The following is a 14,561-nucleotide window of genomic DNA, read 5'->3' as shown; positions in this document are numbered from 1 at the left end:
GTATACATTGTAACTCAAAAACTACTTGACCGACCCACCTGGAATTTTGTACATATTTTCTTTAGACATTCCTTGAGGTAACACTGTCGAGATATTTTTTGTTTTATGCTTATTTTTTGTTTAACAATAATAAATATGTTGATTTTCAACCTTTTTTGCAAAAAAAATTCGTTGTTTTGATTTCTGAGTGATATCAAAAAGTAAAAAGTCGATAAAACTAAAAAAACTGGACAGCGTTACCTGGAAAAACTCATAAGTTAATAAAATCTTTTTGAATTTTTTGTTTACTATGATCCAATGATGAGTTCTGATGCCCGCCGCAAAATTCATTATATTTTGAGGTGTCACCTCAAAAAATTGCCACCGTTGGCTTATTTTTCACTATTTTTCGTTGAATTTTTTCTTGAAAATTCTTTGAATTGTACTTAGTATGCCTTTAATTTAAAAATAAAATATTTCTACCATACTTTCAAAAAAAATGTGCTTGAAATATTGATTTCAACCCCCACGCGCCCCCCTTAAGGATAGATATGACACGATTTTGATGGGCAACCCATGCTAGATATATTTGTCTATGTATGAAATTTAATAAAAACAATGTTTCATCCAGCAAGCAGATGGGTAGGTACATTTTGACCTCCTATTCGGACCCCGTACTATGATGTATGCTGATTTAACCCTATTGTTTTTTAAATTGGTAAATTAGGCATTGACTATATACACATACACAGCGCGTCAGAGAAAACGAGCCACCCACAAAATGGGTCATTTTTGATGTCTCAGATTTCCTAAACCTCTTGTCAGATTTAAGTGATTTTTTTAATATATTATTATAGTACTATTCTTTAACAATATCTCTGTAATAATATTGTTGCTAGACAGTGTTATTGTATACCGAGTGTACCAATCATACTGAGTTTTTTCTCAAAGTTCACCACACCTTGTGGAATAGGTATTATTTTCCGTGTGCGCGCCAATTGAGAATATAAAATTTCAATCTACCGCAATAACTATCTCTTAAAACCTACCAAATTTCATTTGCATGTCTTAACCGGTTTTAGAGAAATAAATACATCGTCAGTTTGTAAGAAAAAAATTCAACATCCCGTACCTCGGAACGAAGCATTTGCGGCCATATGTTTAAAAAGCAACCGGTATTGATAACAGACTGTATAACACCCTGTTTTGATGAAGGACATGGCTAGTTAATAAAGTTCTTAACTTTTTTATTATCCAATATACAGGGTGTCCCAGAGTGATTTATCCAGGCTATATATTTTAAACAAATAGAGATTTTCGAATGGGACAAAAACTGATTTATTTCATTTGTAATATACTTTAATATGGAGTAGAGAAAATCATCCCCTAAATATTATTCCCTTAGTTACAACACCTAACTTTAATTTTTTAATAGCACCCTGTACATTTTTTTATAGTTTTGGATGTGGTCTTCTATTATCTATTTAACAGTTTTTTTTTTAAATAAATCGGTCGTAAGTAATCAAGAAAATATCAGTTTATTTTTGTTAACTATATGTCCCAGACTAAATTATCCAAGCTATATTTCTTAAACGAATAGAGATTTTCTAATGGGACAAAAACCGATCTATTCAATTTTTAATACACTTTAATATTGCGTAAAAAATTCATCTTCCAAATATTCATCCCTTAGTTAGAGGATGCTATAAAAAAAATAAAGTTATGAGTCACGGATGAATATTTAGGAGATGGTTTTTTTCTACGCCATATTAAAATGTGTTAAAAATAAAATAGATTAGTTTTTGTCCCATTCGAAAATATCTATTCGTATAAGAAATATAGCCTGGATAAATTAGTCTGGGACACATAATTAACAAAAATAAACTGATATTTTCTTGATTATTGATTACTTACGAGCCGATTTCATTTTTAAAAAATCTGTTGAATAGACAATAGACCACATCCAAAACTATAAAAAATGTACAGGTTGCTATTAAAAAATTAAAGTTATGAGTTGTAACCAAGGGATGAATAATATTTAGGGGATGATTTCTTGTACGCCATATTAAAGTGTATTACAAATGGAATAGATCAGTTTTTGTCCCATTCGAAAATCTCTATTCGTTTAAGAGATATAGCCTGGATAAATTAGTATGGGACACCCTGTATAAGCGAATGGATCAAAAAACAGAATGATAAAAAAACTGAAGCCATAGTTGGATTTTAATTTTAGTACCTATTTTATAAATGCTAGAATATTCTTAAGATGTGGTGGACTTCGAGAAAAAATCACAGTTTGATTGGTACACCCGGTATACAATAACAGTTTACCTGTCTAGAAACTATATTATTACAGCGATGTTGTTAAAGAGTAAGGCTATAACATATTAAATAAATCGCTTAAATCGGACGACAGGCTTAGGAAATAATTAGAAACATCAATAATGACCCATTTTGTGGGGTGCCCGTTTTCTCTGACACGTAGTGTATATATGGTGATATTAAACAACAACGTTTTCTTCATGTTCAATATTTTGTTTTATTTATAACCTTATCAATTTTAGTTATAGATGTTTACTCAGATTGGTGTGGACCTTGTTCTGGAATGGCAGCAAATCTTAAAAAAATTAAATTAGACCAAGGTGGAGACTTACTACAATTGGCAATAGTATGTATAAGTTATTATAAAATATGAGAACATTATAAAAGTGTTATTATTTATTATCCTTAAAGCAGAATAATATTTGTGCTTGTAAATTTCTGTTCTATCACTACCTATAATTTATTGATATGTACTTCAAATATGCATATACACTCAACCAAACTGATTTGGAATCATCTGATATTTTTTATTATTTTAAACTAATTAATGCTAAATGAAATTTTCTTCCATAGCATCTTTCAGGTGTCTAACTACAGGTTATAGAATCAAATCAACATACCTGCGAGCTAGTAAAGTTGGTTGAATGAAAATAAAAGGTTTTTTTTACCGATCATAAGTTCTCCCTAGAACATGACCCATCCCCTTTTATATTTATGAACAAATCTGACAGTTTCCGTTCTTGCTTATCTTCCTCGCTCTCTATGCTGTAAGTAGGGGAGAGTTGGATAAAACGGGATAGTCGGATAAAACGGGATACCTAGCCTAGAGACCCAACTAGTGCTGCTATCAATCGGACAACGACGAAAACTTGTTCTCAGTAGTCATTTTAACATTCTTAGTTCGTTTTACCTCGATGCCATTATTTGATAAAAAGTTGTTGTGTTTAGAATTGTTTGGCTCTATTTTTTTTGGTACTTTGTACTTTTAAGTGCGTTGTTTTCTACATTATATTGCCTACATATCTATACATATAATTCCGGTGACTATTACATTTAATTAAGCACTCAATAACGAATATTCTCATGTGTAGTCTATCCAATTTTACTTTCACGTTTAGGCAGGAGCCATTTTTGTTTTGAAAAATGTCTGAGTTGGACAAAACGGGACACTTATAAGTTGGATAAATTGGGATACAACTTTTTATGTCCCGTTTTATCCACCTATTTATTTGTTGCCCTATTCATTTTTTAAATAGCGATAAAGCGTGTTCTCATACTGCAGAAAAGAACAACATATTTTTATGTGACTTTTGTTCTGATATAAGTACCTAGTCCTAAATAAAAGGCTTATTTCTCGTTTTGCAATAAAACATAAAAAAGGCCTATTTTTAAGTTTCTGACTACTGAAGATATTGTTTTTTCAAAGGTAAATTTTGCTTTGCAGTCTTATATCTACTTAAATATACTTTTTAGATAATTTTATGCAAAAAATTAAATATTGTGAACCTATCCCGTTTTATCCAACCGTGGTATGCTAAAACGGGATGTGCAGAACTTTAATAAATATTTTTTTTACTATTTTCCCGTCATTAAAAATAGCTAAAAATATGTTTTTTGTGTGCTTCAATAAATGTTATACCTATAAAAAATAATAATATGATAATTTCTTTAATATTTTTTCCGTAATAAAAATAAACAAGACTGGTATCCCGTTTTGTCCAACTTTCCCGTTGTGTTCAATCTGATTTTACACATCCTACTTTCGTTTGAAAATAGCACACTTTTCCAATTTCCAATATTCCAGAATTGGTGTTAAAAACACCAATAATTTACGTGACCATTCTTATGCTACCTGGTTAACTCGGCATCCCGTAACTTCCTCCTGCTATATAGTCTTTTAGCACGGCCAATCTTCTTCTTATCGTTTCAACTAAAATATTTAAACCTATAGCTTTCAAAAGCTTCAGGTTTCAAATACATGATTCCATATAAGTTTGGTTGAGTGTATTAGCCTTCGCATTTTCACCGGTAAGTTCTTTATTATTCAGTCAATTTTTCGTACAATTGTCAAAAAGTTTTTAAACAGATATTCTCCTTTTGCCTCGATTAGATTCGTATTGGATATTTTTGGGTATGATGAGATGCGTATCTGAGATTGCGTCTTTTTTGTATTCACCAATTGTGTTGTTTAGTTCAGCCCTCTAAGAAACTGCTCCTGATAAAGAATTTATTATTCTAAATGGGAAATTAGCCACAATTTAACTTAAAAAATGATGTTATTAACGTTTCGACTTCTAACTCGGACGTCGTTGTCAAAATACAAAATATTACTAATGTAAACAAAAATGTTGCTTAGTAAAAAAAATTCTTCTAATAATTTAATCTGACATATTATATTATATATTTTAAAGTAGAAGACTTTAACAGCATATAGTAGCGCGTCATCAATATAACTTCGAAAGATAGTATCATACCCTTTTTTGAGAGTTCTGCGAAACTTAATTCCCAAAATATTTCTGGTTTTCTCAACAAGAGCCGTCTTATTTTATTTAGTTCATAGAGCGCCAAAAGCACTCTAACTAGTTTCAACCCTTTTTTTAATAGAACTGTATGTTTACGTACATAGCAGGTAACGTACGAGACAACTAATAAAATCAAAAACAAGCAATAAACACTAATTACAACGCAATTCTCCATAAGCGCAATACAATAATAATACACAAATTCAAATTAAATTGGTTGGTAAATATTTCAAAAAACGAAACAAAGGAGATATAGGTAATAACAAATAAAAGGTAAAAACTTACAATCAAAGCACAACGACGAAGTCAACACTGTTTCGCGTGTGTACACATTCGAGTTCTGAAGCCATCTCATATATCATAGGGGAAGAATTTTTGGATCTTAAGTGGTAAGCGTCCGAACGATTAGCGTCCTAAGCCTTTATATACTCGCATTAAAATTCAAAATATTTTTACGTAAATATACTTACCTATAAGTAAAACTAACAATAATTAACAATAATCTATTTTTTCAGATAGTCTAACAACTTAGTTCTTTTACACAAAATCAACACAATGATCAACAATAACGTATTCTTAAAATAATACACTACTGCACTGAACAGATATCGATACAGTTACACCAGTTACACTTAGAAATCTGACGCAGGTTTGTCAAAATGACAATGACTGTTTCTCTATGTTGACCTAATCAGTTATTTAGTTATACATAATATGTTCGATTTCTTGTTAGAGATAAAAAATTTTAGTAGTTCCACTATGACACAAAATCGAGGCATGGGATAAAAAAGTTTATTTAAAGAAAGGGTATTTTTTGTTTTTAACCCGCCAGTGGTCGCTATATGAGATTTTCTCTCACGGTTTCAGAAAATTGCGCACAACTTTTTTTCTGGGAAATTATACGCGCTGTAGTTCCTTCTAGTCTCCTAACTATCCTCCCTCGACAATCTAATAGACTCGTCCGCTCAGATAGTGACACAGTTTACTTAGTATCACCATATTGTTGAGTCAGTGCGCTTCATGTGAGAGATTCTCTCATCAAGCGACCACCGGCGTCACCAACTGTGTATAAAAATTAATTTTATTTTTCCCCTTAAAACCTAAAATAATATCCTTTTATGATGTAATAAAAGGCGCCGTGGATGTGGTCGATGATATGAAAATCCTATATTTTGTTTCACGGGTTAGTTGTAGATGGTCACTTACCATATATTTTTCAATGGCGGCATCAATAGTCACATTTTATATAAAGATAATAATAATAAAACAGAAAAACGTCGTGTCTTTTTAAAGCAGATGGCTTTATCGTTGATGAAACCTCATCTTTTTTGTAAAATTTTGTAAAGAAAGGCAAAAGTTGGATATGTGAGAGAAAATCTCACGCGCGACCACTCGCGTAACAACCTACCTAGCGACCAATGCCGGGTTAATGGCGGTACAAGTTCGTTTTTCTGATATTGTATTTAGTTATTTCCACATACTAACATATTTCTCAAATTAGGCTCTGTACCGCCATTCTTTACTATATTACGAATATGTGCGCCAAATATTTCGACAAAATATTTAAAATTAAAGCCGCAATCTTGGACCGCGTTTTCTGTTTTGATGACGCGCTACTCTAGCCTCTTAATAATAATTGCCAATGTTTATGAGTTGCGTTCCTGGGACGACTGTATTGAAAAATAATTAATTCGATTACATGAAATTAACTTTAACTCAAAAATATCCGTCATAGCATGTGATTTGTCTTTAAAAAGACAACCACATGCACTGGTGACAGTAAAATTCTCGCGTTAGTGATTGCATAGTAAATCACGAGGAAAAACCAGGAAAAACCTCATGATACTATCCCGACATTGTAAGTATTTGGTCTTACATTAAGTTTACATGCAGGAACGCAACTCATAAATATTGGCAATATCATTTTAAAATCTTCTACTTTAAAATATGTATAATATAATATGTCTGAATTGTCGATATGAATGAGTCATATTAAATTAAATTATTAGAAGAATTTTTTTTTTAATAAGCAACAACATTTTTGTTTGATTTAATAATATTTTGTATTTTAACAACGACGGCCGAGTTGGAAGTCGAAACGTTAATAAAATCATTTTTTAAGTTAAATTGTGGCTTATTTCCCGTTTAGAATAATAAATTACATAAATACCACAAAGAAATAGCTTCAGAACAGTACTGCTAAAGAATATTATTTATATTGTAGTAATATCCTGTATAAGAATATCTACATGACAATAAAAGGGTTGAGATACTCTTTATTAATTATAACTTTTTGGAGAAAATAAGTAATTAATTTATTTATTTTTCACGTTGTAGGCAAAAAGTGACAACATTGAGGAGTTAAAACGATTTCGAGGAAGAAGTGAACCAACTTGGTTATTTGTATCTGTAAGTTTTGAAGTCATTAACACTAATTATCATTACCACGGGAACTATTTAGCACTATTATTCTAGAAGTTTATTTATTTAAACAAGCTTTATTCGTTAAGCTCTACAAACCATATAGGCGTAGAAGCTATAGTAGTAAACGTATTGCAAAAATAGCTAATTATTTTTCTCTATTATTTTTATATATTTTAATAGGGGAGCCCAAGCGGGGATTTTTTCAGTTACTCGAGCGTGACAGATTATCATATGGGGAGAAACCTTGTACTCCGTAACTGTACCTCTACCATATACAGTGGCGGCGCCTGATGTAAAATATTGGGGGTGCACCCATAATGTTAACATATAAAAAGACCTTGAGACCCTATTTCCGTAGGTAAAGGTTTTTGAGTGTCTTCAAATTGTAAAAATCAAAGGACCTTATTAAAAATTACAATAAATAATGTATTTTATTAACTTAAAATTATAATTTAGTGTTTAAATGTTACAAGCAAGTTTTGTAACGAAAGTCAGTCGCCTGTTATTTTTTAGATAAATTATTCACAAACAAATTCAGTAAAATTTGGAATTTCTTGAATCATTTTTTTTTATTGAAAACATTGCGAGTGCAGTTAAGCGATCCTGGCCCATAGCTATTCTAAGGAAAGTTTTGATACGTTTCAATGCAGAGAGACATCGTTCTGTTTCTGCAGTTGTCACTGGCATCGTAACAAGTACATAATTGGAGAATTCCAATCTGGAATTCCAACAGGATAGTTAAAATCGTATCTTCTATTTTATTCATTAAGCTTCCTCTTCTCCAAATATGTGCTTCACACCTACACAATTTGTAAGTTTTTACACAAATCTCCATTTTAAATAATCATTTTTAATCCCGACGTTTGCACTTTGGTACATTCTTAATTAACAAATTTGGTTTCGGCATTTTTAATTTTTCTTCTAAATATAATGAAGAAAATTTAATTGATTTTAAATATTCCACGCACATTTACGTCCACAAATCCTTCCATTCTTAATATAGTTCCGAAATTCGAACTTCATGAAAGCAAAATTTAAACATACGTGTGCCGTGCACGTTGAAAACACCAAAGATCACATCCAACTTGTGATCCTGTGGCCATCTAAACTAGTGGGCTATAGCGGGTAGCGGAGTGGGTGGTGAGTTGTATTTTGTAGTATGAAAAGTCATCGGGATAGGAACCACTGTGAGAGCGGTGAACGCGGAGTTCTGTCTAAGGCCTCGCATCCGTGAACTTTCTCCTTTGAAATAGAATAAAAATAATTAAATGTTACCTATTAGATACTTATAAACTCCTTGGATCCGTTATTTCGAATTTAAATTACTGTATAGTTAGATTAAAATGTTATTTATAGAATGATAAATATTACATATATGAATGTTGGTGTGGAAATAATTTTGGTGGTTCACGTGCACATGTGCACTTATGGAGAAACCGGCACTGACCATATATTGGATCTTAATACAGGGGAGTTCGTTAAGGGGGGTCCAAAAAAATCTATCCTTATAAAAACTCGAAATCGTCAGATAATATAAGTTAAATACATGCAAAACAGTATACATTTCAAAGATCTGACGAAATGAGCGGGTAAGGAAATGGGCGAGTCACAAAGTTTCACAAAAAAAAGCGAATATTTCGCTTCAGATGCTTCAGCCAAAAACTGACATCAGATCGAAAAACTGAAAAATAAACGTACCTATTCCATATTTTTGAAAAATCTATCGAATGACACCAAACAGGACCCCCCACGGAGGTGGGATATGGAGTTACTTTAAAATCTTAAATAGGAACCCACATTTTTATTGTAGATTTGGATTCCTTATGTAAAAATAAATAACTTTTATTCGAGACATCTTTTCGAATTATGGATAGATGCCACTATAATGGGAAAAAACGATTGTTGGAAATGGAAAATTAAATTAAAAAATGGAAAGTCCCCCACTTTATGGAAAACTTAACTTTTTGTGGTTTTAAGACCTACTTCTCACAATGCAATAGATCCCCATAACGCTCGAGTAACTGCAAATTTAGCATACTATTATCTCCTACATTATTTACAAAATATATGTTCACAATTTTAAATTTCTTCCTTTACTATGTATTTCCATATTCCTTATTAGAGTGATTTGTTTTTTCAGTCTATTTCTTTGTTTTATCGTTACATTCTCTATTTAGGAGTAATTAAATCTATCTATTTTCTAGAAAGGCAAAAAAGTTAATTTACTCTTTGGTTGTAATGCACCACAATTGACGCGTCTCATCTTAGAGGAACTTAAAAATGAAGAGCAAGCCGTTAGCGGAGAAAAACCAAGGTACCTAGTGTAAAGGAGTTTATTTTTTCTAGAAAATAATATCAATTGAAAAGTGATAGCACCGCAAGAACAAAATAAAAATGTATATAAAACTACTACGCCTGGATCCCGCGTACCAAAAAAAGTTGATTAATAGCAAGCTGAAAATTTGTAAATAGTTAACGGTGTCTAGTCAGACAAATTTTGATGTACGGGAACACTGGATCAGGGGAAGTTTTAATCGTGGAACAGGTTACAGGTTTCGAACGTCAGACTACGAAAACGTCACATGTATTTTGTCGGTCAGAACTTCCAATTGATTTGTTACCCTTTCATGAAACTCTCATGCAAAAATCAGCCTGCTATTTACCACCAATATAATTCCTGTCATTTGCCATGTTCTACCTGTCGGACTTATTAAAATACCCAACATATATTATATAAAGTTTGCTATGGAATGAACTTAAATAAACCTGCTTAGTCGAGGAAATGAAACTGAAAAAATGGCAAAACCTCGCAATTTTTTCGTCCAGCATCGATTTGCGGAGCACACTAGTTCGCTCCCATGGTCAAAAAACCCTCTTAATTGCATACTAGTTCGCTCCGAAAACCATAACCTAGTTCGCTCCCGTGGTTAAGCGGATTAAGTATTTATCTATTCCATTCTAGGAAAATTAATATCAGGAAAATTGGTACTGTGACTTTTGTATTTTATATTAGAAATTATATAAAATATTGGTGGTTACCTATTTATATAAATACAGTGATAAGCGCGCTAATAACCGGCAAAATAACGCAAACGATGGAAAACGTATTAAGTTGTAAGATAAAAGAGATGAAACTAGTAGATATGAGAAATTTAGAGGTAGAAACCTATAAATTTACATTATAATGATTGTTTCTCATCTTTAGACGTTTGGCAACTACCGCTGTGACAGTGACAATTTTTGTTGACATACTCATGTGATACGGCCAAAGGTAGGAAACAAATAATATAATCTAAATTTACAGGTTCGTACCGCTAAATTTCCAACCTCTACTAGTTTCATGCCTTTTTATTTCACAACTTAATATGTTTTCATCGTTTTGCGTTATTATGCCGGTTATTAGCGCGCTCATAACTGTATAACGAGACAGTGAAATTAGATAATTTAGATTTAGCCCAATAAATGACTATTTTGGAGTGTAATTTTCGGCGTTACTACGGATTTGGTTGAAAATTTGGTTTTAGGTTCTACCTATCCTCCACTTCAAAGTTGGACTTGTGCCGTTGGTTGCATTTAATTGAGGGTATAAATCACCCCTTCTCGAGGGCGAAAAATCATACGTTTCAAATAAGTCCAGAAATGGATAAGTTGACTACTTCTAAGTAACTTTTGTTCTATGTACTTTTTTAAAGAAGTCAATAATTATTGTTTAACTTCTTGTTTGCTTTTGAATAACATCAAAAATGTTTATTTTTAAACAACAAAAAATAACACGTTTTCCGAAGGTTTTTCTCAAATAACTGAAAAAATAAGTTATCGAAAAAAAAATTCTTAGCGAAAATAATATAGCCTATAATAAAATGAAAAACAGACCTAGCAAAAGAAGAGTTGCAGGTCAGGTATCTTATGAAAAATATGTTCCTATGAAAAATGTGTACCCAAAATACATTTTTGCTGAGAATATTTTTTTCGATAAAATATTTACTTTCTGGTTATTTGCGAAATATCGTCCAAAAATGTTGTTTTGAACAATAATAAAATAAACATTTGCACTCGCAGATAACTCGAAAAATATTGACTTTAAAAAACTCTATAGAACAACAGATGCTTAGAATTTGTCAATTTATCTATTTCCGGCCATATTTTAAATGTATGTTTTTTCACCCCCGAGAAGGGGTGACTTTCACCCCTTAAGTAAAACAACCAACGGCATAAGTCCAACTTCGCGGTGGTAAGTAGAACGTAAATTCAAATGTTAATGCAATTCAGTGGTGACACTAAAAATTACACGGTACCTATCGCCGGATTTCACGTTCCTTGAACTGAAGAATTGGGAAATTTAGCGATAAAAACCTATAAATTTACATTCGATTCACTGTTTCCCACCTTTAGACGTATTAGAGGAGGATGTCAACTAAAACTGTCACTGTCACAGCGGTAGTTGCCAAACTCGTCTGATACGTCTAAAGGTGGGAAATAATAAATGTAATGTATTTATAGGTTCTATCGCTAAATTTCCCATCTCCACTAGTTTCATTTCTATTTATCTCACAACTTAATATTTCCATCTTTTGCGTTATTTTGCCGGTTATTAGCGCGCTCATTACTATATTTTAAAAAATGTTAATGATTGAATTAGACATTAGGACATTAGATTAGAAATTTTGAATTGTTTTTAAAAATTAATGAAATAATTTTTGTGCTTATTCCTTATTCTAAAATATAGATATAATAAGAAAGCAATACAAGTGTAAAAACTAACATAATAGGTATGGGATATCCTCTACCATTACAAAATTAAACAAATATAAATTAAAACGAGGCAAAATCAAATTAGTCCTGTCGCCAGGGGGGGTACAACGGCCTCGTTAATTCAGATGGACTTACCCAAATTTTTTTTATGTATTTTGACCCGTAGAACACGAATTTTTTGGTTAACAGTTGATCCGGATGTCGATAAGATTGTTATAGACCAAGAACTTGAGGAATCAAATAACAGCGATTTTTGGCAAAACAAAACAATATTTTGTATTTTTTGGGTCATTTTAAGCAAAAAATATTTCTACAAGTTTTTTAGTAGGATGCACAGTTTTCGAGATAAACGCGGTTGAACTTTCAAAAAATCGAAAAACTGCAATTTTTAAACCCGAATAACTTTTGATTAAAAAATAAAATAGCAATTCTGCTTAGCGCCTTTGAAAGTTCAAGTCAAATTATGTCGGTTTTGATTATTTGCATTGCTAAAAATTTATTGTGTTATTGCTAAACAAAGCTACAAACAACTAGTGCGTGAGTGATGTTTCTATGATTTCTCATTTAAAATCGAACGAGTAGGTAGAATAGGTACTAGTGCAATCAAGACTATTTCTACGTTACATGCGTTAAAACGCATGTAAAAGCACGGGAAACCCTACGTGTTTATAGCTTTGTTAAACAATAAAAAAATAAATTTTTACCAATGCAAATAATCAAAACCGATATAATTTGACTTAAACTTTCAAATGCGGTAAGCAGACTTGCTATTTTATTTTTTAATCAAAAGTTATTCGGGTTCAAAAATTGCAATTTTTCGATTTTTTTAAAGTTCAACCGCGTTTATCTCGAAAACTGTGCATCCTACGAAAAAACTTGTAGAAATATTTTTTACTTAAAATGGCCCAAAAAATACAAAATATTGTTTTGTTTTGCCAAAAATCGCTGTTATTTGATTCCTCAAGTTCTTGGTCTATAACAATCTTATCGACATCCGGATCAACTGTTACCCAAAAAATTCGTGTTCTACGGGTCAAAATACATAAAAAAAACTTGAGTAAGTCCATCTGAATTAACGAGGCCGTTGTACCCCCCCTGGCGACAGGACTAAATCTACTAATTTTATTTTGCTTTAATTCCGCTATTTTGTGATCAACAAATTTTTGGCGCTCTAGAAGTACTTTTCGGTACACTTTTTTTGGTTTCACCGAACTTCGTATTTTTACATAAGTGTCAATTTGAATATCTTGTAAGTTATATCTTATCGTTATAAGTTTAATATATTTTTAAGTAAGAAGTAGTGTTATATAGTAGCATTGTTTAAAAAGACTCATTCTTTTTAACAATGATAGTATTGTCGTATTAGAAAAATACAAAGTTTGAGAAATATTTATTAAAAATTTTATTAATAAAATGTATCAAAGTACCTGCTTTATGAAGGCAACATTATCTATTTAAGCTGACCCTGGCTATTCATTATTATTCATTGTGTACCCAGTAAAGACATTATTCAACTATCTTTTCTAAGAAATATATGGCCGGAGCGAACTTACCTATGCCCCTTTTCTGTGGGGTATTAAAATCTGACCGCCGCGCCGGAGCGAACTAGTATACGCCCTCGATTTGTACAAAAATTTGGGATTAGGCTCATTACACCCTCTAGTTCATTTTATATATTGAGCCATTGTACGCTTTTGGTTTTTTAAGGGTGAAAACTACCCCTAATTTAAAAAAATTATAAAATAACATTTTAAACTTTAATATTGTCATCATTTGGTTCTTATTAGTTACATTATAATTGTTTTATGCTTTAAGATATAATGTCATAATATTACAACCCTTACAACCACCCCTGTTTTAAGCTATTCATAAAATTTTGACTTGTCTTAAAAGAATAATTTCGGCTTGCATCGATTTACATAAAAATTTGAGATTAGGATCATCTCACCCTGTACTTCATAAACTATATCGTCCTCAACGGCGTTGATTATTTTTAGGGGTGTAAACTACCCCTTATTTTCAAAAATTATATACAAACATTGTAAACTTTAATATCGGTAAAATTTGGTTTTAATTGGTTAAATAATGATTGTTTTATGTTAAAGGATATAATGTCATATTTCAACCCTTAAAAGCCACCCTTAATAACAAATAGATAATTTAATATATCTATACAGAAAAAAAAGTAGAATTAAAGAATTACAAAAACATTTATTTACACGAAAATACGAATTTACAAATATGTACAAATACAAATATAAAAATAGTTTTTTAGTCATCTTCCAATATACGAACTAGTTCTGTGGTATTATATACATTGAAAATGCTCTATAAGCGGACTATTCGAATTTTTTGAAAATAAAATCCGTTTTATATATATAGCTCCTTTATTTTTATCGATAAAAAGTTTTTTCAAAAGTGATTTTATAGGATTTTTGAAGAGCTATAGCCCTTATTTTTTCATTGGGGACTGTTTAAAGGGCTCGATAAGGGGTTGTTTGCTCGTAAATAGAGGTTTTAACCCTTAACTGGTCCGGCGTCGTCTGACAGACGATTCAATAA

At 31.5% G+C, this 14,561-nt stretch overlaps 1 protein-coding gene across 2 annotated transcripts in view; it reads left to right on the top strand.

Annotated features, from left to right (window-relative positions):
* LOC126883489 (thioredoxin domain-containing protein 3 homolog) overlaps positions 1-14,561 on the top strand; it is a 69,070-nt gene that overhangs the window by 16,180 nt on the left and 38,329 nt on the right. For both annotated transcript variants that reach the window (XM_050649083.1, XM_050649082.1), the window contains exons 3-5: positions 2,544-2,647; positions 7,161-7,232; positions 9,452-9,561. In XM_050649083.1, coding sequence (XP_050505040.1) covers positions 2,544-2,647; positions 7,161-7,232; positions 9,452-9,561 — 286 coding nt within the window. The remainder of the gene's footprint in view (positions 1-2,543; positions 2,648-7,160; positions 7,233-9,451; positions 9,562-14,561) is intronic.

Source organism: Diabrotica virgifera, chromosome 4 (genome assembly GCF_917563875.1).
Source record: "Diabrotica virgifera virgifera chromosome 4, PGI_DIABVI_V3a".
In the NCBI taxonomy this organism is placed as follows: Eukaryota; Metazoa; Arthropoda; class Insecta; order Coleoptera; family Chrysomelidae; genus Diabrotica; species Diabrotica virgifera.
The sequence above is the reverse complement of the archived record's forward strand: the minus strand, read 5'-3'. Positions and strand labels throughout refer to the sequence as shown.